General features: G+C 43.0%; 1 protein-coding gene across 3 annotated transcripts in view; it reads right to left on the bottom strand.

The window, feature by feature from the left end:
- The window catches only part of GCLC (glutamate-cysteine ligase catalytic subunit), a 47,082-nt gene extending 36,815 nt beyond the window's left edge, over positions 1 to 10,267 (bottom strand). For all 3 annotated transcript variants that reach the window (XM_021692009.1, XM_021692010.1, XM_044917395.1), the window contains exon 1: positions 10,111 to 10,267. In XM_021692009.1, the coding sequence (XP_021547684.1) occupies positions 10,111 to 10,260 (150 nt within the window). In that variant the 5' untranslated portion in view covers positions 10,261 to 10,267. The remainder of the gene's footprint in view (positions 1 to 10,110) is intronic.
- Between the last annotated feature and the right edge of the window lie 5,452 nt (positions 10,268 to 15,719).

Below are 15,719 nucleotides of genomic sequence, written 5' to 3'. Positions count from 1 at the left end.
CCCCTCACACAGTTTCCTCTCAGGATCCCACGTGTATTCATCAGGGTTCTGAGGCACCGCCAAGGTTTCTTCTCCCTGGGCTAGCTCGCTCTCCACTTTGGTTTTAACCACCATCTTTAGGCCTGTGGCTGCCCCACCATACACACAGTCAGCTCAGATGTTGCTCCAGCTTTCTCCTGTCTACCTGGTATTTCTCCTAAAGGAGTACAGGGCTCCTTAAATTAAAGGGTTCCAGAACAGAATATCCAAACCAACTGTTCCCCGAGGAACCATCCTTGCAGGGAGTCTTACTCACTTGGTCATCTTTGCCAGGAACGTGAATGAGAGACATAACCTAACCCCTCATGTGCCAGGTCCTTTCACTCCTTCTCTTAAGTATCTCTATTTTTTTTTCCCTTAAGATTTTATTTGTCAGAGAGAGAGAGAGACAGAGAGACAGAGAGAGACAGAGAGAGCTCACAAGCAGGGGCAGAGGCAAGCAGAGGGAGAAGCAGGCTTCCTGCTGAGCAGGGAGCCCGATGCAGGGCTCGATCCCAGGACCCTGGGATCATGATCTGAGCCAAAGGTAGATGCTTAACTGACTGAGCCACCCAGGTGCCCTAAAGTATCTCTTTAATATACACAAATCTTTATCTCCAGAGTCCTAGGCTACACTCTCTTCTCTCTCCTAGCAATGACATGTCCTCTGTAGTGTGGGCTCCTTGTCTCTAGTTATTCCTCCCAACCCATTCCATTTCACACTATGACCAAAGGGGCCTAGAAGAAATCCCCTTGTACCAGTCTTGGACTTACAATACTATGTCTCCTGACATGGCCTATTACAAAGGACCTTCAACAACCTGAACCCACCCCACCTTTCCAGCCTCAACTTCTAGCCATTCCCTTTTCCCCGCTTTGGTCCTGTGTTACAGCAATACTCCCTCAACATCAGGCACCTCCATAATTTCACATTTGTGCATTCCCTTTCCTTGCTTCTCCATCTCCCTTCCATCCATAAGACTCCCAGGATCTCTAGATATACAGCAAACTCCTCCTCTCCTCCCTCCCGCTCGTCCACCCACCTGCCTTCCACCAGAGTTCAAGGGTAGAGAGCTGCTCACTTGTCTTGATTTCGCTCTTCAACCCCATGACCTAACACAGGAAGTCCTTGATATATTAGGAAGTACACAATAAATACTTAATTTGAAAATTACCCATCATGGAAATAAAGCTTTTAGTGTTTTGCCATATGTAAGTAAAACTTAAATATCAGTTTTCAAGAAAACATTTTTGCAATACCATCTTGCCTTTTTTTTTTTTTTTTAAGATTTTAATTATTTATTTGACAGAGAGAGACACAGCAAGAGAGAGAACACAAGCAGGGGGAGTGGGAGAGGGAGAAGCAGGCTTCCTGCTGAGCAGGGAGTCCTATGTGGGGCTCGATCCCAGGACCCTGGGATCATGACCTGAGCCGAAGGCAGACGCTTAACGACTGAGCCACCCAGGTGCCCCCCATCTTGCTTTTAATAGAAAGGTTGTGAGGCTCAAATAGGCTTAAGACATTAAAAAATTTCTAGAAACCTAGTATCCATGGCTTTATAATTAGGTTACTTTGTCAGTAGCCAGTGAAGGATATTATCTTAGACCAATGCTAAAACCCAAAAGGTGACAGGGTAAGGAAATAGATTCTACCATTTCTTGTATTCATTTCCTGATTTTTATAAGTTAAATGGAATTTAGAGTATTCTGAAAGTTAAATTGTTAAAAATACAATTAAAAACTATATATATGTAAACATGCAATTCAAAACTAAATGGTAGGTTTTTGTGGTTAGTCTTACAGATAAGGAAATTGTGGTCTTACGAATTTAAGTTCTATATCTAAGATCACACAATCATTCAGGGGAAGACTCGGGGCTTAGACTTCCATCTTCAAATTAAAGTCTATTCATAAAATGTATGCAAACTTTTCAAATAATTGTGTTTTCACCAAATACCCAGTCACAGGATGAAAACAGGGATACTAAGTGATGAACATCATAGCATAAAGGCAAAGAAAATCCTGACTTTAAAAAAACTTGCCTAAGGGCACCTGGCTGGCTCAGTTGGAAGAGTATGCAACTCAGTCTTGGGGTTGTGAGTTCAAGGCCCACGATGGGTGTGGAGATTACTTAAAAATAAATATTTTATTTATTAATAAAAAATAAAAACTTGGCTAAATGTTGGTTGCTGGAGGTATCTTATAACCATGAGGGCTGCCAGCCTTTGGACAAAGTTTACAGAGAAAGGAGAACAGAGCTGTAGAAAAAATGGGAAAGACTTCTACTTCTGCTCAAGATGGAGTAAAAGCAACCAGTTTTACCTTCCCAACTGAAATAGCCAAAATGAGAGAGAGTGTATGGAATAGCTTTTTCAAGACACTGGATAGCAGTAACACAAGGCAGAAATTCCTGAGATATGGGGGAGAAAAGCGAAGTGAGCTCTTTAATTGCCCCAACTTACTGCCTGGAAGAGAGGCTCTAGGCTCATGGGCAGGAAGGTGAAGCAGAACTTGGAGTACTCCCTGAATTGAAGAGAGAGGGAGCTGAAGGCCTGAGGAAACCAAATCAATTAGAGTTCACAGGACCAAGTACCATAGAAAAGAGCTGCACAGAGAACCCTGGAGATCTGCAGAGGGCTCCCCCTTAAGGATTCAGTAGTAAATCAACACATACAGGAGGCAAGTACCCAAAGCTGGGGCCAAGTGTGTTCCCACAAGCCAGAACAGAATAAGTCCTAATTCAGGGGCAATGGGGAAAATATTCACAAAGGTCTTGCCTCAGTAGAAGGATTAGCCCTAAACTAGAGACTTCTCCAGATGTGCTTAATTATAAAATCAAGACCTCAAAGGATTGAACTACCTCCAAATAACTGTATTGTAGAACAAGGCTTAAAGAATAGTTAGGAGTATACAAAGAAGCAGCACCCAACAAGGTAAAATTCATAATATCTGACATCCAATCAAAGATAACCAGGCATACAAAGAAGGAAACTTATTCAGAAAAAAATAAAACTGAACTTAATCTTAAATAACAAAGACAAAAGAATTAGCTAAGACATTAAAACCATTGTTATAACTGTATCCCACATGTTCAAGTTTAGTAAGGTTGCAGAAGATATATATGTAAAAGTCAATTTTATTTCAATCTATTAGCAATGAAGAATCAGAAATTGCAACATAATACCATTTACAATAGGAAAAAAAATGAAACCATGATAAATCTAACAAAAGATGTGAAAGACTTGTAAGTTAAAAACTAAAAAAACATGGATAAGAGAAATTAAAGGTTTACTTGTTCATGGGTCAGAAGACTCATTAAGATGTCAATTCTTCCCAAATCGATCTACAGATTCAATGCAATTGCTGTCAAAATCCCAGGAGGGTTTGTTCTTGGTAGAAATTGCCAAGCTGGTTCTAAAAATCCTGTAGAAATTCAAAGGGCCTAGAAAAGTCGTAACAAGTTGAAAAAGAAGAAAGTTGGAGAGCTAACACTGCCTGATCTCACAACGTACTATAAAGCTATAGCTATAAAAAGAGTATAGTACTGGCATAAAGATAGACAGATCAATGGAACAGTACAAAGAATCCAGAAATAAAGCCACACGCACAGACAGATTACTGGAATTAGACAAGCTGCAAAGGCCATGTACCTCTGGCAGTGGAGAAAGGATGTCTTTTCAACAAATGGTGCTGGGGCAACCCACATCAAAAATCCATACCTTACACCATAGACAAAGCTAACTCAAAATGGATCATAGACCTAAATGTAAAGCCTAAGATTATAAAGCTTCTAGAAGAAAATACAGGAGAAAACATTTGTGATCTTGGATTAAGGAAAGATTTCTTAGATACCACACCAAAAGTATGATCCATAAAAGAACAAGCAGACGACCTGGACTTCATTAAAATGAACAACTACTCTGTTCTTCAAAAGACACCCTTATTAACAGAATGAAAATAGACTGGAAGAACATGTGCAATGTAAATTATCTGGTAAGAACTAGATCTAGAATATATAAAGAACTATCAAAACTCAACTAGGCAAATGGCTTTAAGCACACTTCACAAAAAAGGCATACGGATGGCAAATAATCTCATGAAAAGATACTCATCACCACTGGTCAAGGGAAATGCATATTAAAAATACAATGAAATACCATCACATACTTATTAGAATGGCTAAAATTAAAGAAACTGACTATACCAAGTGTAGACAAGGATGTGGACAAACAAACTGGTATACATGGCTGCTAGGAATGTAAAATGGTTCAACCACTTTTAAAAAGTTTGTTAGTTTCCTTAAAAATTAAAACAAATCGGGGCGCCTGGGTGGCTCAGTCATTAAGCGTCTGCCTTCAGCTCAGGTCATGATCCCAGGGTCCTGGGATCAAGCCCTGCATCAGGCTCCTTGCTCCGCATCTCCCTCTCCCACTCGCTGCTTGTATTCCTTCTCTTGCTGTGTCTCTGTCAAATAAATAAATAAAATCTTAAAAAAAAAAAAATTAAAACAAATCGCTCCTAGGGAATAATCAAGGTAGATAAAAGCATAAATCCATACAAAGGCACATACATTAATGTTGATACAAGTTTTGTTTGTAATAGCTAAAAATTGGATACAATCCAAATGAATAAATTGTAGTATATCCATGCAATGGCATATTACTCAGTAATTCAAAAGAACATGCAATAAAATGAATCTCAAAATATACAAGCAGCTTAAAAAGCCAGACCAAAAAAGTACATGCTTTATGATTTCCTAGATATAAAACTCTAGGAAATGCAAAGTCTACTATGGTGCCAGAAAGCAGATCAGTGGTTGCCTGTGGAAGTGGGGAGGGAAGAGGGGAATTAGGAAGAGGCACAAGGACATTTTTAGAGATGATGTATATTATTTTGATTGTGGTGGTAGTTTCATAAGTATATACATATATCAAAACTTATCAAACTAGCAAACTGTGTATTTTAAGTATGTGCAGTTTACTGTATGTCAATTATATCAAAATAAAGGTGGTAAAGAGTTTATAAAAATCCACCTAACTTGGTTAAAGTATGTATAAACAGAGAATATTAACTAGCAAGCTTATGAGAATATGGCCCATCCAATACCAGCAACGTCAGTAATGCCCCCAATATAGTTTTCTAAATTTAACAACACATTCAGATGCCTTGAGTATATAAAAAGTTCAGAAACACAAATTTATTTTTCCTTGATTTCACCACTGTGCTTTAGAGACAGGTGAATAATAAATACTGTTAAAACAATGTCCACAGTGATAGCAAACTGAAAGATAAAACAACTTTGCTTTACAGGTCACAAAATACTCAATGACCTATGTAAGAAACCTGAACATTCCTAATGACTATCAAGAAATATTTGTACTCCATATCTAATTCTCGTCAGTGTCCAATAATGCATTTTTAAGACAAAATTTAGATTTTAAAATGCAATTTAGAAATACTATAGTTCTCAAATACAATCAATACCATCAAAAATAACTAAGCTAATGGAATATAATTCTATCTGAAAAAACAAATTTAACTGGTTAAAAAAATACCCACATACACGCAATGCCCCATTCCCCATAGCCATTTATTTAATTATTTTTTTCTTCAAGTTTTCATTTAAATTCCAGTTAGTTAGTACTAATATTAGTTTCGGGTGTAGAATTTAGTGGTTCATCACCTACAAACACCTGGCGCTCAACATAAGTGCCCTCCTTAATCCCCATCACCTGTTTAACCCATGCCCCCACCTCCCTCCCAGCAACCCTCAGTTTATGCTCTATCATTAAGAGTCTGCTTGACCATGGCTATTTAAATGAGATAAACAGATATTGAAGAACTTCCAAGTGAATGTTTTAAGTTACCATTTATGAGTCTTCACTCAAAAGGCGAGGCACTTACTTGTAAACCATTTCATCAACATTATCTCATTTAAACTTTATAACCCTATAGGGCATTATCATCCCTATTTTATAGATTAAAAAACAGGTTGAGATAAAGCAATTTGTCCAAAGCTACACGTTAATTTACACTCAAATGAAAATGTGTTTGTCCATTCTAGATTTATAGCTGTTATTTTTTTATAGGATCATAAGCTTATTAATTAACAAGCTATGCATTTTCTAAATAGTCACTTAAGCATTCTTAACCTACACAGGCAAATTTGTCCTTCAAACTCAATGGATGACATATCAGCCCTTAACATATCCCATCCCAGTTTTGTTGGCTTTATGCATGGTAAGAACACACTCAAATATTAAGGACATATATTTTCCTAAGTTCACATGCACTTCTCTGCTAACTAGAAGACAATTCACCTTCTTAAGAGCCACTACACTGGGTTAGAAAAATTAGAAAAACTATACATTTGCTTTTAAATGTTGTTTTCTGACACCTCTATAACCTGTAGCATGAACTCTGTAAAAGGAGATTTGATGAAATCTCATACACATTGTAAATAATCCAAAACCTGGTATTACGTGTTTAAGAAACGGACCTGAAGTCAGACAGATTTCAATTCTGATAATGTCTCTGTTGTTAAGTAGCCGAAAAGGCCTGGCAGGCAGCTAACACTAGAGTGAATTCAAAAGTTGTACTTACTGCACACTCCAGTTAAAAACAAAATCTGCACCTGAAAAGTTTTTGTCAGCTGTGAAAAGGTAAGTGCTTTCTTTTCTGCACATGTAGAATGCTTAGCAGGCAAGAGAGCACCCAAGAAAAGCCATCTTACCTCTCCCCGACAGTCCCCATCCTGGGGCAAAATGAACTGTTCTCCCGGCAACCCAGGACTTAGAACTATCTCCTAAAGAAACCATAAATGGTGGCTAGGGTTAGGACCTGTTACACCAAAGGTGAAACGCATCTGTAAGCTGATCTGGGAATCTACATATTCATAAGGTTGTCACAGGAAAATACTTTTGATTTCCAAAAGGCCAGCAGACATACACCTTCAGAATACAACCCGTTTTTACAACGACTGGTGGTAGCCTTGGCTTTACTCAACAGTCTAAAGACTATCTGCAGGTGAATTTCAAAAAGTAACATTCTGGTTTGAAATATGTACATTTAAAGAAAAAATCTTACTGAAACTGTTCTTACTCAAACTATAAAAGCTAGGAGAGTCCAACCCTGTCATTTTCCACAAGAGGAAACTGAGGCTCACAATCACACAGGCAGTTTGGCAGGCCCTGGAATACAAATCCAGAGTTCTGATAAACACTATCAAATATAAATATGGTCCTAGTAACTAGGGCTGAGCATTTCCAAAAGTGGCAGGGTCTCCTAACCACAGTTTTAAGGGTTTTGTTTTTTGTTTTTTTGCGGGGGGGGCAAGGAGGAAGCTTCTAAGACCAAAACTTCCCACAAAAAGCAGTAATTTGGTATCACACCAAGCAGTCTAACATATCACATCTCAAACACCATTTTCGGTCTGGCGAGGCCATCCTCCATCTCCAGGGCCACACCACCCACCACACCCTTCTCCCCTTTTATCTGCCCAGCCTGTTTCTCAGTTACTTCTCAAGGCTTCTGCATACGATACATGCATGCTTGCTGCCTGGCCTTGCCTGCAGACTTCTGCTTCAGCAGATGTGATCCGTGAGTTCCTATGTGTAAGCAATGGCGCCAACACCGGAGTAGTTCTCTCCTGCTCTTTTTCAAAGGCTCAGCTCATCAAGGAAGCCTCTCAAGATAAATGTGAGAGTCTGGCTCTCAAACTCCTTAAGTGGCAACCATACTAAGAATTTACATGCGACTCAATACAGACCTGCTCACACGTACCCTCAAATAACTCAAAAGTTTGACATGCTATACTTGCTATTTATGACAAAGTGGTCCCTCTTCATCCAATTCCATTTCACTTTTTTTTTTTTTTTTTTAAAGTTCTGGAGAGAAAAAAAGTCTAGGGAGAACCTAAACGTGTTTCTCAACCCGCTAATGGATCATGACCTGCAGTCTGAAAAATAATGTTCTGTAACATAAGAGTGATTACTTTGACATGATACTGGAGGCATCAGCAAATATTTTGGCATGAGACTCCCCACCCTCTTCCAAAACCTCACCTCCTCCCTGCCCAGTCGTAGAGATACCACAATGGAGAACTCATTCCTGCAATACCACAGGTCAGGGATGGGAGGGAGAACCAACTTCAGGGGACTAAGGTGAAGTGCCATTTCAGGAGTAGAAAGTAGAGCAAGGCTTTTTTTTTTTTTTCCTTCTTCTTCTTCTTTTTTAACCATCTGAGCAGCCTTCACAATCTGAATTCTTCCCTATGTGTCAGGCTGCCTATTTCTGACTGGACTGTCAACACTTGTGGGCAGGAATTTTACTCTTCTTGAAAATCCTACACTCCACCCCTACACATAATTGAAGCAGAATTTAAAGTTATGAGAAGTGTGTTATTTTTAATATCTAAGATAACTTTTCTACTTCATGGCTTCTATTAGACAGTAAATTTCCCACTCCAAAAGATGCTGCTTTTTTGGGGGGTGGGGGGGGAAGAAGCAAAGAGATGTGGGACAGGAAAAAAAAACCAAACAAACCAGGGAGTCGGGGGATAGAAGACGGATCATTAAATGCACACAATACATAAATGAACATACACAACGGAAGATGCTATGAAGCAACAAGGAACTTTAGAATAAAACTGAAGAATTACCACCAAACACAATACTGTACCCCTTTTCTGTCCAAAGTATGGCAAACCCCTTCTAGTATAAATGTGAATTACTCTTATACTTTTCTAACTTAAAACACCACAATTCCACTGTAAAAAGCAGAATTATCTCCCAACTTTAGAAACAGACGAACTAATTTTGTGAGGAAACAGATTCTGCGTTGGCGCAGCACCACCCTGACGCTTGCGTCAAGGGTAGTAACATCAACTAAAAGATAAATTTACACCTGAGCAAGCCACGGAACACAAACGGTGAAAACAAACAGATGCACTTTCCAAAAAAGCATTTAATTATTATTATTTTTTAAAGATTTTATTTATTTGAGAGAGAACGAGAGAGAGAGCATGAGAGGGGGGAGGGTCAGAGAGAGAAGCAGACTCCCTGCTGAGCAGGGAGCCCGATGTGGGACTCGATCCCAGGACTCTAGGATCATGACCTGAGCCGAAGGCAGTCGCTTAACCAACTGAGCCACCCAGGCGCCCGAAAAGCATTTAATTATTGAAATAGCATCTACATGTGACTTTTAAAAACGGGAAGGGAAAGTACAAAAAGCTTTGGCAGAAAAAAACTAAATATAAAGGGGGCAATGCTTTCCAAATCATTCCAATAAACAATGGTTCAACAAACTGAAAAGGCAAAGACATTTCAGCTCTAGGCAGAACACATGTTGAAACACTGATTCGTAAAGTTTAGACACTGGATCCAGGCCACAGAAAGGCACCAACAAATCCCAATTGCGAAGCTTCAAGAGTTCCCATTCAGAATTAAACAGGAACAAGAAGTTTCCTCCCCTTTAGGAAAACTGAGCCATAATATCTGTTCTATGCCTATAAAGTGGTGGTGAAGCGGGGAGGGTGAGGAAGGGAGTGTGAAGAGAGTGCGAGAAAGCTGAAGAGAAGCAGCTGGGGTTTTAAAAGTAACCTGCATGAGATGGGGCAGAAGCGAACATCCTCAAGACCTGATTGCTAGCAGCAAGGCCCTTCTAGGACAACTTGGTCCCTTTCTCACTGATCGCAAAAGCGCATTTTGACACCTGACGCTAGATCGCGATACGCGGCCAGCGGATATACCAGACCGAAAACTCCTGGAAGCACCAAATGTCACACTTGCTTACGTTCGCACCCTCCCAGAGCCTAACCCATTTGTTGAATGAAGGGAAAACCCTAAGAATGAATGAATGGGATACAGAAGTCTAGTGAGAAGGCTCGGGCAGGGCCCCATGCTCGGGAGAGCCCCGGACGCCCGCCGGGTGAGGGCAGCGACAGCGTGCCGCGGCGGGGACGCGTCTGGGGACCCTCGGGGCGCACCGCAGGACGCGGACCGCCGTGGGGGCGCGGGGCGCGCCTCGCCGAACAAAGGAGAGGGAGTGGCCTGACAGGGGCGCCCGGCGGGGGCGGAGGCCGCGGGTGCTCACCTCGTCGCCCCACTTGAGCACGTCCTTGTGCCGGTCCTTGACGGCGTGGTAGATGTGCAGGAACTGGAGGATCCCGTGCCGCCGCACGTGGTCGGCGTGGCGCTTGGTCTCCTCCCAGCTCAGCGGCGAGCCCTGGGACAGCAGTCCCATGGCTGCCCCCTCCTCCTTCTCCTCGGGGCTGACGGCGGCCGCTCGCTCAGACGCGAGCCGGACACTGAGCTGCCCGCAAAAGGCGGCGGCGGCAGCGGCTGCTCCGCCCCGCGGGGGCGCCCTTGGGCCGCAGCCGCGGAGGGACGGTCCGCTCCGCTCCTCTGCGCGGGGTCCTTGCCGCCCAGGTGACCGACTCAGGGGTCCGGCGCGCCGCGCGGACACAGAGGCAGAGGACGGGAGGGCAGGCTGGGCGGCTCTCGGCCCAGCGGCCTCGCCCCTTGCCCGCTCCGGCTCCCGCCCCGCTCCTGCTCCGAGGCGGCGGCGACGGACCCCACAGGCACGGTGCGGCAGCGGCTCTCGCTTCTCTTTACCGGTGTCGTGCACTAGCTTCTTCCTACTTGTGACCAAGACCTGCGCCGGCACAGAGCATGCCCAGTCCTCCTATCGACTCACTCACGGCTCCAGGGCGCGATCCGTCGCTCCGGATTTTAAAGACTACGGGCGGGGGCGGGGAAAGAAGGCGGTGCAGGAGAGGAGGCGTGGCCGAGCGCGCAAAGAGGCTCAAAGGCGGCCTCGGAGGAGGCGTGCGCAGGCGTGGTTGGGGCGGAGTCAAAGGGGCGGCAGTGGGTGGAGTGAGGTCCCGCATGCTTTAGGCAAAGGAGATACGTAAAAACCTGTGTTCTCTAATCCAAAGAGATAAACTTTGTATTGCGGAAAAAATTTGGTTATTGGAATTAATAACAACCCACTATATTCTTTTTGAGGTGAGAAAAAGCCTCACGCTTATAAAAAACAGATGAGAGGTGCAGGGTATGGTAATAACTCCATAGCTTGGGAGTCAGATGAAACACCTGTTAAATTCTAGTTTCCACTATTTACTGTGACATCTTGGGCACGCTATTTCCGTACCGGTGTAAAATTATATTAATTCTATCTTTTATGGATGTTGTAAGAGTGTGCACGATGCAGACGTTCAGAGTCTATGGCCAATAAATTACCTGGTTATTAAGAGGAATCAATTCGTCTACAAGTTTTCTGTATATACAATGTGTAAATATTACAAGTATTTGTGTATTCTCTAAATTAATTATTTGATGAGATAAAGTCTTTGGATGGCCCAGACACCATTCATTGCAACGAAAGGGACTTTGACAACATCTCCAGATGGATTTTTTGAAGGAATCATCTCCAAAAGCAAAACCTAATATTCATCCATTATGTGACTAAAATGATGTTCACGTGAGCTTACCAAGGAGAAGATATTAGAAACAACTGGAGTTGACCCTATCCTGGTGGGAAAGAGAAAGGAGGTACCTCACCCCCAGAAATCTGTGTTGACAGAGTGATGATGTGTCAAGGAGAGAAAAAGTGACAGCAACTAGATCACGCATGTACTGAGGCCAGAAAGTGTGTATTTATTATGCCCACTTCCATCAACTACAAAGTTAACATTTAGTAAGTACTCATTAACTGCTGAATGGATATAGGGTAATAGGAGTCTCTTCTCCCACACCCCTTCATAGTGGATGTGCCCCTCTCAGGGATTGGGGACATGGAAACCCAAGGTCTGGCTGTAATTTCCAGAGTGGAGTGTGTGTATGTGGGGTGTGGGTGGGGGCGGGGCTGTGGGGGTGTTTGAAGCTCAGGAGATGTTTCAATCCCCAGCTCACAGCAAGAATAAAAATCAAGCCTCGTTTTAATTTGTTCACGACTGACTCAGCAACCTCAGCTTCTGCACCCACTCTTCCTTGTACCCTCTGCACCAATATCACCAGGCTTGTTTGGTCCTGGCTTTCCACCGTTTTTTCCTGCTTGGAATTCTCCACCTGACACATTCCTGTTTATCTGTTGAGTCCCAGTTATTCCTCTCCTTAATTTGGTTGCATTTGTGCATGCATCTATTTCTACATTAGGTTAAAATCATTTTAAAAATATCTCCACACTAGTGACTTCCTATGGAGAGATGATTTATGCCTTTTGTTTTTTTTTTTTTTTTTTTTTAGAAAAGCGCTTGTATAAATCTTAGCTTTCTATGGAAGGCAGGGAGTTTGGGGAGCTGGCGGGGCAGTGTTGCTCATGTTTCACATGCAGGTGAGGCATCTAAAAGATCATTTTTATTCTCAAAATCTCATCTCACATTTGCATAGGCCTGCGTTGTTCAACACAATAGCCATCAACCACATGTGGCTACCGAGCATTTGAAACATGGCTAATTTGACTGTAAAACTGAATTTTAGTTTTATTTTAATCCACTTAAATATAAATTTCAAAACTGATATTCCATTTCATTACTGGAACACTTTTACATAAATTTGGAGCAGGTTGGGAATGTGAATTTACTTTTTTGTCTGTTAATTTTATGACATGGACATACAGATCAAGTATTTCCAATGAAAATTTAGTGGCCTAGGAGATGTACTGTGAGTGTAACACACATACTAGATTCAAAGACAGTACAAAAATAAAAATGTAAATATTTCATTAATAATCTTATATTGACCACATGTTGCTGTAACAGTATTTTGGATATATTAAGATACAGTATAGTGCTTAAATTAATTCACCTGCTTCTGTTTAGTTTTTAAAGGTGGTTAGTGGGAAATTTAAGATTATCTCTGTCGCTCACATTCCTCTTAATTGAAACAGAGCAGGTGTAGACATTTACACTTTGCAATGCACACACTTTCCTCCTACCCCTGCTGGATTTCCTAACAATACCTGAAGCTGGGCTCTTGGGAGAATATCAGTTCCGTTTTAACGGACAGGGTGGTTCAGTAAGAGACTAAGTTCAAGGTTAGCCAAAGCCCTCCGTGGTACTGAATGTAGTGAGAGTTAACACTGTAATCTGAGTCATTCAGCCACAGGTTCCAGTTGACACAAAAGGGGGCCTCTCCTACCCGAAATCTGAGCCAGTACCCTGAAGAGCCCCCGGGTTCTGTTCAATCTCACATCAGGTGCAGCACGGTGGCACTGTCGGTCAGTTATGTCAAAGTTAAACCACGGCCGCCACAGTGCCTTTACCAACTGCTGTTACGGGGCGGGAAGAAACCCACCACAGATCAACAGAAGTCACATTCAACGACAATCAATCCCCTCTATTTGACAATGTTTTTCATTTTTAGGTTTACTTCTCCTTCAGTACTTCTACGAGTAGGTTTTCACCGACCAGCCCCGGACAGATCTTTTACGGGTTTAATGATCGCTAACGGGAAAAGGCTCTAGTAGACTGCAGAACCAGCTCTTCTCCAAGCCTTGCCCAACGGCGGATTCCTCTTCACATCTTCCGCGGAAAAAACCTGGACTCAGTGGGCCTGAACCTACCATTGCCAGCGGCGATCCAGACAACGCTTCCCCACCTCCTACCCCGGCGACAGCCGCAAGCCCCGCCTCCAGGGCCGCCCGGAAAACCCGGACCGTGGAGCTGGGAGGCTGGCGACTCGGCGCCACCGCGGGGCCCAACTGAGCATGCTCGAAGAGCGGCTCAGTCGCGGGAGGAAGCGGCGCGGGCCGCGGGGGCTGCACGCCGCGTCGTTGTTGTGATCCAGCCCCCGCCACGTGACTGCGTGGGGCCCGCCTCCAGACGCGCGGTGCCGCCTCCCAGTGACTCAGCACTTTGTGCCCGTTCCGTGCGAGAGGTCAATGCCGGGGATCCTGCTCGGGGGCAAAGTCACGGCCCTCCACTCTTCACACTCCCCCACCCCCACCCCCACCCCCACCCCCACCCCGGCTGCTGTTCAGAGTGTTGCAGCAGCCATTTCAGACTCGTTCATTTTCCGGCCTCCCCGCAAGGAGGAAAAAATACATTTCCCTGTAGTCACGCCGGTTCCAATTTTCCCTGAGTCAGCAGCTCCGCAGAGATCACCTGAAGAAAGCAGAAGGGTTGTGCCTAAGGGTCTCTGAGGAAGAAATTTTGCAGGTTCAGGCTACTTGCGGTCATCTGCCCCAGCCCTTACTGTTCTGTTGGCTTGAACATCCCTGAGATGCTCTCCCGGGGGTCTCAATAATTTACTCTTCCTGGTGCACCTGCTTTACGCCAAGCACTTTGATCTGGAATACATAGAATAACCCTGCTTGTTGCCATATTTTATAGATAAGGCGACCGAGATCCAGTAATAGTAAATAACAGGTAGTGGCGATGCAGGGATCTGAACTCTGGTGTACTTTCTACTGTACCTCACAGGCTGGGTGAAGCTGAGGGCTTCTTTTTGGGGGCTCTTCATTCTAACTCCACTAAGCCCTCTTCTCCTTTGACACTCCCTTGCCCCCAAAAGACCTCTGTTCAGTGAGGCGTTTACGATTTTCGTGCTTTGTATTTTAACTAATTGGTAGAAACAAACAGCTCTCTCTCAAGTGTACACGGTACAAAATGCAAAAAGGATTATTTTCCCCTACCATTGCATTATACTTGGAATTTGATTGGACTACATTGAAGAAGTACCCGCAGGGCTTTATCATAGAAGCACGGTATCCAAAAGACTGGTCTTCACCCTAGCTCAGGGTAACCTGCCCAATCTAAGTGGTGTTCTTTATCATCAGGGACCCTTCCTTCTCCACCTGTTCAAATGAGGTTTCCCTTCCAACCTACACATTCTCTGATGTCAATGCTACTAAACTAGTTGAAAAAGTGCAAATCTTTTTATATTATGTAGTATTTCCAATGCATGTTGCTGAGATGTGCTATTGTCATTCCAAGTCAACAAAACACAGAACCTCTGTCAACTTGGTTTTTAAAGCTGACTTTTAGTTCATAGGGATTTTTCTAAAGTATAAACATGCTTATTTTCATGTAAAGTTGCCAAAGGTCTGTTCTGCCAAGTGAAGGCCTTTAATTAAGATGGGGAGATCTTGAATGTGTAAAGAAGATGGGTAGGAGTGTGGGGGGGGGATTAAAGATATGGGAACAAGAGAGGATGCCTTTGGAAACAAGATCTCTCAGGAGGCATAACAGAATACAAAGCACATGTCAAGTGGTGAAATTTTCCTAACAGTATCATGGCCTCCTTGTGAGATGCTAGGAAAGAAGATGAGGATGCCAAGATTGATGTGTTGGGGCAGGAAAGGTAATGGCTGAGTCCAGTAGACTCCCACTTTTTCAGTGGAGTATGGTTAAAGAAACACAACTTTTTACTACAGACATTTCCAAACAAGCACAAAAAAGTACAGAGGACATAGTGTAATACACCTATTGTAACTATTACCCATCTTCGGTATCACCACATGGCTAATCTCATTTCAGGTATTCACTCCCTCCCAGTAATTTAAAGCAAATCTCACTGGTGTATGATCTCAGGTAGTTAGCTCTAAGTGAGGAATGTAAAAGACAATTTGAGCAATTGGTATAAGGGATGATTCAAGAAGATGAAAAGGAATGAGCAATAGGCTAATTCCTTACTGGGAATCAATTTCCTTTGTCCTGAAATTGAAGATTGGTGTTAACCGATTGGTTTTATTCCAAGTTT

This window comes from Neomonachus schauinslandi, chromosome 8 (assembly GCF_002201575.2).
Source record: "Neomonachus schauinslandi chromosome 8, ASM220157v2, whole genome shotgun sequence".
In the NCBI taxonomy this organism is placed as follows: domain Eukaryota; kingdom Metazoa; phylum Chordata; class Mammalia; order Carnivora; family Phocidae; genus Neomonachus; species Neomonachus schauinslandi.
This window is presented reverse-complemented; position numbering and strand designations above follow the sequence as displayed.